This window comes from Leptonotus elevatus, chromosome 4 (assembly GCF_054856555.1).
Source record: "Leptonotus elevatus isolate MCC_2025b chromosome 4, RoL_Lele_1.0, whole genome shotgun sequence".
Lineage (NCBI taxonomy): Eukaryota > Metazoa > Chordata > Actinopteri > Syngnathiformes > Syngnathidae > Leptonotus > Leptonotus elevatus.
Window position 1 is genome coordinate 22,855,798 of NC_141242.1, and position 6,702 is coordinate 22,862,499.

The window sequence follows — 6,702 nt, forward strand, 5'->3', positions numbered from 1 at the left end:
TATCAAAGCCAAAGAGCTGACAACTGCCTTTAACCATTTTCAAGTGTCGTTGCCGTGAACAAACCCATTCGCCTTTCCAAAGAGAAGTGCAGGAACCAATTGTTGGGTTGTGTTTTTCGACGCCATTGAAATAGTGACTCACAACATCCGTTTTCTTCTGAATAATCGATAGGGGAGAAACGACGTAGTAAAATCTCACGATTGCATCATCAAACATTTACACCGACCAGAGCGAGTACTGTATATTAGTTTTCTAGCTGCCTACATTTGAATAAGATTTCATGTAATGTTCGACTTTTTCCTCTCGATATGACGTCAGGAATGAATCGCTTTAACCCGACTGTCACGGTTGACGAATATCTCGGTAGGTTCTTCCATCGAGACTCATAGACGTTGCTCTTTCCTTTGTAAGTTTGGATATTTGGGAGAACCCAAAGTGAAATTTTGCGTTTCAGCAGGATACCATGCCTCCCGGGTTCAAGCTGGTATTTATTTGTTGTTCATTTGCTTCACAGCTGAGAGTAATGTGTTGTTTTACCTGAGTGATGCTCTGACCCAGCTGCTGGAACATAAAGAGGAATACACCCATTTTGGTGTCATCCGCTACTTCGCTGAATAGTATGTCACATTTATTCGGCTTCCCATTTACATTGAGTGTAATCTGATCTATAACACCTGGTTATGATGATTAAAACGTATTTATTTATTGTTTGTATCTGTAGTTTTAGCAGTGTAAAGAATGGTAACCACATCCTATTCAGAGAGTTTAACTACATCAGGGCCACTCCTCATAACAGAGCCTCATTCATCAGAGTTTTCTGGAGATGCTACCGGCAGATTGGCAAGAGTGGAGGTGAGAGAAACACAAAAATAGTCAGAAGATATATTTTACCTAATGGCCTTGAAAGCTGTGAGAGGACATGTTGCACAGTTCTCCAGGATGCTGATTTGGATAAAAAATACAAATTGACCACTTGATTGTGTTTGGACATTGATGCATTTCATTACTGCAATTGACATTATTATTATTATTATTTATTAGCTTATTTATTTATGATTTGCATCTTGCAAATCAAGTCATCTGTTCTTGTCCTTATGTTTGTTGCTTTCAGATCTGCTGTCCATCTTGGAGTATAGCTCCCTGCTCCAGCTGCTTTGTCCAGACTTCCCAATGGAGATAGTAAAGAGTGCAGCCAGGTCCGTAATGGCAACATCACTGATCACAAAATGTCAATATCAATTCCTGGATATGTGTTTGTTTTTATCTTTAATTGCTCAATATTTTTTTTGGGGGGAGGGGGGGGGGCACTTACTTAGTCAATATCAATCTTGGTGTAGAGTTGACTAAGATTTTAAAAAGAAAAAACAGATTAACTCAATTGTGGCTTTTAACTGAGTTCAAGTATTTCTGTTTTACTCATTGCAAATATAGTATATACTATACTATGTGTGCACTCTGCAGTATATTCATATAAATATGTTAATTAACACAGTACATTTAGCTTGTTGGTAGTAAGTACAGTGTGTTAAACTGCTCTTCTTTTTTCCCTATAGAATTGTTGTGCTGAATGATGGTTTAGAATGCTTGATGTCTTTCTCGGACTTTCTTTACGCCTTCCAGTTGCAATTCTACTACCAAGGTACTTTTTTAGTGTTTCATGGCATCTGCATGCTGTATTTTGTGTCATTTTATTGATACTTATTTACTTACAAATATTCACTTCCCTATTTCTTGTTATTAATGTATTTGTACTAATTTGATTTGATTTGATTAATTTAAAAGGAGACGGTGCAATTAAATAAAACGCATAGAAATTCATGAGTTAAAAAAGGGAGAATTAGCCAAGTTATTTTCCCTCTGTAGTCCCCTGGACATGATGTTAAAAAAAAGCAATAAAATACAAAAATATAAGTACAGCACAGACACACAATTAGTATAAACATACAATTAGACTAAACAAGCCCGACACACTAAGAAGACAACACAACTTTGCTTACTCATCTCATCTTACTCATCATCGCCAATATCACCTATTTATGATATTAATTTTATTTTGTGTTATTTCTTTTCACTTGCCTCTACTGCAAAACTGATAATGATCCAATAGCGATATAATATGGGTTCAATGACATAAAAAACAGTACAATATGTCGCTTTGCATCACTTTTTTTTTATTCACAAAAAGGCAGCAGTTCCTACATAAACATGACGTGGGCGCAGTGGTGTAGTCCAGGGTATACGCGGCCACTTCTTTTTCAGTCAGCATTGAGTATACCCACTTCTAAATCCTCCCTGATGCACACCGTTCAGCCACGGCCTACCCTCCTCTGCCTCTAATTGGCTGCTACTCCATGCATACGCTGATTAGATTGGGTAACTTTTGGCATGAGGACTGATGAGCCAATTGGAGGCAGAGTAGGGCGGGTTATGCCGAGGAAAACAATCCTTCAAATGCCCACCCGAGCCACAATGGCGACCCGGAAATTTTGCTCAGGTGAACTGATTTGCCCTCGTACACGGGATACTTGATCACAACATGGGTTCAATTGCCAGGCTGGACGCTGCGGGTTACATGTACTGCTACATGCTCTAGTTAAGTTTTCTAGTAGCTCTTGGCTGGTACCTGATTTTTAAGTACCGGTTAATTAAAACACAAGAATGCACAAAACAAGACTGAAGTCTAATCAGACTGTTTTTCACTTTTTTTTTGTTCATTATTCACAAAATATTTAAAATTGTTTTATAACATATACTTTGTGCTTGCCTCATGATAAATACATTTTACATTATTTCAGGCTGCTTATTGTTACCAAACTGTTCTAAACAAGTCATGATAATTTTATTATTGTGAGTTAAAAGTACAAATGACGGATTCTTAATTCTTACATGTCACCGTTTCTAAAAGCGGACGTTTTCCTGGAATACTAAAAATAAAAATAAATTTAAAAAACTGGGTAAAATTGAGAGTTATACCCACTTCTCCAGGGACCACTACACCACTGCGTGGGCGGTCATTCGGCCAGCGAGCGAGTGCGCGCTGGTTAATAACCCAGAACTAGATTTGTCTGTCAAAGGACGCGCGTCTGACCGCCCACCCGCCATCCATTGTTATGTATGTATGTGTTGTCATTTGCTAGCTTTAGCTGTCAATCAAAGCCAAACTTGAAAGGAAGTGTAGGCTATGGTTGGTTGGCAAGCCATACTTTAATTGAAGCAAAAGCAACGCAAGTTTACGTGACTGACGGGAAGAACAGATTGGCGTATTGGCGAGGGCTCTCAAAACAGCTTCCAACCCAAGGCAGGCACAGCTGACTGCCAGGGCGGGCACGGCCACCTAATGCCCGCCCATGCTGCCGGGTTCGAATGCATGGATGTCTGCTTGCATGTTCTGAAGCCACAAGGATATGACATGCAAGTGTTACTTGTAGAGTTCTTTTATTTTTTTCTTTGAAAAATGTATTGTTCGTATGCCCGCTGGCGTGCAGTACACTGCTAACAACTTGGCTCCGAACAGATATTATTTTTATTTCTATAAGCAAAGTGGGGATCAATAAAATCTGAAATTTTGTGGAAGAAAACTTTTATTTTAATTCAAGGCCGTATCACACTTAGTGATAGATTTATCTTCAGTCATTTTTTTTGTTCCTAAATCAATACAGTACAATACAATAGAAAATTAATGGAAACTCTACATTCTTTCATCCCTTGTCTGTGGTTGCCTTACTCCCAATTGTGCTTGTAGAATTCCTGGATAGTGTGTTGCTGATCTACCAAGATCTGTTAGCTGGGAAGAGTCCAAACACCGTCATTGTCCCCACATCAACTTCCGTCGAACAGCTTCCTTGCTTGGCCACAGAGGAAAATAGCAAGGAACAGGATTTCGAAGTGGAGGCTTCCACTTTGGCTGAATGTATAAACGACCTCTGTGACCACATCAAAAACAGGTAGACCAAATTCATTTAACACTACATATCAGAATATGCATATTCTGAATTCATTCTTTCTATAAAAAAACTTTTATTAATTTGTAGCCTTATTGTAAAACATTTCTTCTTCATCATCAATAATACTCAGCAAACCAAAATAACAGAAAAAAAAATTTGCTTGGAAAAATGAAAAATCCTTCTGATTAAAAGGGTTCCAGTTGACAGACCAAGTCAAATGCCATCCATTGAACCGACTAAAGACAGACAATATTGACAAACAGGTGGCAAAACTACTAAAAATGTCTGCAGATTTGTGCAACTGTAGATAAAGAACCTTGATGACCGTGAAAAACATGAAACTCATCAGCTCCAGAGATCCCTTGGAAAGATGGGAGGAAGTTCCAAAAGAACATAACTGAACCAATCTTTTTAGGGCAAGATAAAACAAAGTCTATAAATAGTGAGCCAGGAACACGTAGACAGCCTGCATGAAGGACTGTGAGGAATAATATTCTTTGGTCTGATGAAATTTCGTGTAAATCTTTGTCCTCAATTCTACCAAGTATTTTTTTAGCAGAAACCAAGCACTGCAATGGGTTTGGAGCAGCTCTGAATGTCCTTGTATTGAACATCTGTGGGGAGATCCAAATATGCTATTCAGTGACATTATCATGTCACATCTATTTATTTATTTACAATTTTGTTGCCATTATGGGGTACCAAAAACTTGACGCATATGTGAGGATTCAGAATCTTTTGTTTTAAGGTACTAGGGCTGCAAGTAACTAATAACTAACTAATACTGAATCTGTCAGTTTTTTCAATTAATCAATGATTCACCTTTGGGATACTTTACTAATTTTGCAATTTTCAGCAGTAAAAAGCAGATATGCTGTCTATTTGAATTTGATAATGTCATATTATTATTAACACCTTTAAAAAGGCATTTTGACACTTTTTGTCGACTGAAAATGACATGACGTGTTGAGGGCTTAGGTTGTTAGGTTGTTACCTGAAAATTGCAAAATTAGTAAAGTATCATTTTAAGTTTATCAGCCTTTATTCAAAAACAACAGTATTTGACAATGCCGAAAATGCACAAGCCAAATTTAATTATCGTTCAGTTACTAGTTTGGTTAAAAAAAAATGGGCACAAATGTTGGTAATTGTTTTCCAAAGTAAAAGCAAATCAAACACAACAATGATATGGCTTATTTTATGAAGGACTGAAGAAATTCCGAGGCTTTGGACATTTTTTAAATTGAACACAATGTCTCAAAACAACTATCAAAATCGTTATTGATTAATTTGATAATTGATTATTTGTCCATTAATGGATTCATTGTTGCACCTGTATGTAATACATTATTTTCTCCATTTTGTGTTTGTCAACAAATTCATACTTGTCATTTTGTAAAAACTCTCATTCTTATCTCCCACTCCCTCTGATTGTTCACTTCATCCAAGCGCCTTGTGCAGGTCAGGACTCTGCTAGGTTTACCCAACCAAAAACCATGTGCTTGTGTGTGCATTCGTTGTGTGTAGCCACCCTCCTAGGTCCTGTTTACAAGAAGCACTAGAAGAGACTGGCAAGGTGTCATACCACAGCTTACTGATGGGTCTGGCTAAACAGGAAAGCATAAACCAAATGATCGGTAAATATTCTCTTGTCTCCTATGTTATGCCGACAATAGTTGTTCTAACGGTATCACTGGTTTAGAAGTATAAGCGTACCACAGACTCCAAAGGCAGGATTAAAAAGTGGAACATTCCAAATTGAAATTTTCCATCTTTACATGTTGGTCACAGGAGCCTTACCGAGTAAGACGGAGGTACTGATTGACCCAGAGATGGACCAGGAACTGGACAAACTGTGAGTTATGCATAGTTGATGATATTCTGCATCATTTTTTTTTTTTACCTTTTTGGATTCCTCCTTCACGCCTTTCCCCTTCTGTTCTCGTTGCTCCGTTTCCTTCAATTGGCCCAATTTCACGTTCTCCCTGAAGCATCGCCCAGATCTCAGTCAGCCCCGGCAGCAACAGCAGTGGCAGTGCGGTGGGGATGCTGAAGGAGGTGCAAAGAAAGGCCTCCCCCAGAAGGAACATCCACCACAGGAGGAAGATGGAGGTGGAGAGCGATGGCTCTACAGAGGAGACGGACTCATCTGAAAACTGAGCTTTCACCTTCCGCCATGCTTCTGTTGCACTAGAAATTTTCTTGCCTGTGTCAACTCGCACTAGTTAGTTTGATTCCCACCTGAGTAGTGTAGTGGCATGAAAATACGTGAACCTCAAATTTAAGCAAGTATGACAAGAAGACCTCACTGTCTAAATGTAGCGTATTAAGCTTGTTTTAGAAAACGGTGCCTGAAAGGTCACCTGCTGTCCTTTAACTATACACTTAATTACATTATGCTCATTATTTTTGGTGGGACTGAAGGATATAATAGCTATTAAAGACGTAGCTGAGACTGTGACTGATATTTCTGATACTCACACAAATGATTACACCATTGACAAATAAAATATGTAAAGGCAAATGTGCTCACACTGAATTAAGAAGAAGTACAGAGATACTTAAAATAAAAGCAGTAGTAATGATTCATTGTCTGTTTTTGCAACTTTTGGTTTGTCCCATCAGGTGTTGTCACGAGCCACTCACGCAATTTATTCGGCACAATTTTCAGGCTGGATGCCCTTTTTAATTTTAACACAGGGGAACAATTAGGGGGTGGGATTCTGTTGAGTTAGATTTTTATGCTAATTACAACTA

At 38.3% G+C, this 6,702-nt stretch overlaps 1 protein-coding gene across 1 annotated transcript; it reads left to right on the top strand.

Annotated features, from left to right (window-relative positions):
- The first annotated feature begins 118 nt into the window (after positions 1 to 118).
- Positions 119 to 6,530, top strand: cstpp1 (centriolar satellite-associated tubulin polyglutamylase complex regulator 1). The gene is made up of 9 exons (XM_086073547.1): positions 119 to 364; positions 516 to 618; positions 723 to 853; positions 1,113 to 1,197; positions 1,555 to 1,640; positions 3,744 to 3,945; positions 5,473 to 5,582; positions 5,737 to 5,800; positions 5,937 to 6,530. Exons 1-9 carry the CDS (start codon positions 310 to 312, stop codon positions 6,103 to 6,105), a joined length of 1,005 nt encoding a protein of 334 aa, XP_085929673.1. The 5' UTR covers positions 119 to 309; the 3' UTR covers positions 6,106 to 6,530.
- Positions 6,531 to 6,702: the final 172 nt, after the last annotated feature.

What these genes read in the sequence shown, in the direction of transcription:
- cstpp1 (XM_086073547.1), top strand. Translation starts at nt 310, where the DNA reads ATGACGTCAGGAATGAATCGCTTTAACCCGACTGTCACGGTTGACGAA. An exon ending in ATAGTAAAGAGTGCAGCCAG is followed by an intron (nt 1,198 to 1,554) that starts GTCCGTAATGGC and finishes TTTTCCCTATAG; the next exon opens with AATTGTTGTGCTGAATGATG. An exon ending in TGTGACCACATCAAAAACAG is followed by an intron (nt 3,946 to 5,472) that starts GTAGACCAAATT and finishes CGTTGTGTGTAG; the next exon opens with CCACCCTCCTAGGTCCTGTT.